At 59.8% G+C, this 942-nt stretch overlaps 1 protein-coding gene across 1 annotated transcript; it reads left to right on the top strand.

Annotated features, from left to right (window-relative positions):
- Positions 1-284: 284 nt before the first annotated feature.
- Positions 285-815, top strand: MONBRDRAFT_13243 (uncharacterized protein; the record flags this gene model as incomplete). Its single annotated transcript, XM_001751138.1, has 2 exons — positions 285-431; positions 602-815. Coding segments are annotated over 2 exons (361 nt in total), but the record flags the coding sequence as incomplete, so codon positions are not given.
- Between the last annotated feature and the right edge of the window lie 127 nt (positions 816-942).

Raw genomic sequence — 942 nt, 5'->3', positions numbered from 1 at the left:
CGTTGCTCGCTCGTTCTCTCGACTTTCTCCCCGTTCACGCCCCCCCCGCCCCCCTTCTCTCTCTCTTTTCCCAGCTCCGCCTCCCTGCTCACTTTTGCTCGTCGTGGGCGCTGTGCTGCCTTAGATCCCGCTTGAGCCAGTCCACTGCCAGAGCCCTCTCCTACCTCCTCCTTCCAGCTCCGAGGCCCCCTCCCTTGTGACTCTGGGGTTGCAAAGTTGCAAGAGCTTGGTGCTGCTGCCCCCTAGAGTCTCGAGTCTCTCCCTCCCCCCCGCGCGCCTCCAGCATGGGGGTGTTGGCCAAGCTCTTTGGTGGGGGCAAGGCCAAGCGCCGCGAAGAGCTCTTGGTCAACGTCACCACCAACATTGACCCCCACACGCTCTGGAAATCCATCGGTGAACTCGGTGAAGGTACCTTTGGCGTCGTCCGAAAAGTAAGCGCCCCTTCACTCCCACACACACACACACACACACGACTCGCATCGACTGCAGCAGCACGCGCGATTGATCCCATGCCGTCCGCACCCCTTGGACTTGTGTCCCCGCGCCCGTTTCATGCCCCACACCTTATGATCCATCCCTGTCCTTCTGCCTTGGCACACAGGTCAAACATCTTCATACGGGTGAGCTGGCAGCAGCCAAGGTCATTCCCATTGAAAGTGAGGAAGACCTGGAAGATTACATTGTCGAGGTTGACATTCTGGCAGAATGCAAACATGAGACCGTCGTCGGCCTCCGCGGCGCCTACCTGTGGCAAAACAACCTCTGGATCGTCCTCGAGCTTTGCGAAGGTGGCGCCCTTGATGACTCACTCATCGGTGCGTGCCCCTCCCTTCCCATTCTTTTCCGTCTGCTTTCGCTCTCGCTCTGCCCTCGTTCTTCTTCCCCCCTGTCGCTCGCCCGCCTGCCTTTCTCACGCAATGCTCTCTGGTCCAACTGACGTTG

The sequence above is a fragment of the Monosiga brevicollis genome, genomic scaffold (genome assembly GCF_000002865.3).
Source record: "Monosiga brevicollis MX1 MONBRscaffold_500 genomic scaffold, whole genome shotgun sequence".
In the NCBI taxonomy this organism is placed as follows: Eukaryota; class Choanoflagellata; order Craspedida; family Salpingoecidae; genus Monosiga; species Monosiga brevicollis.
Note: the sequence above shows the minus strand (reverse complement) of the source record. Positions and strands in the feature narration are given on the sequence as shown.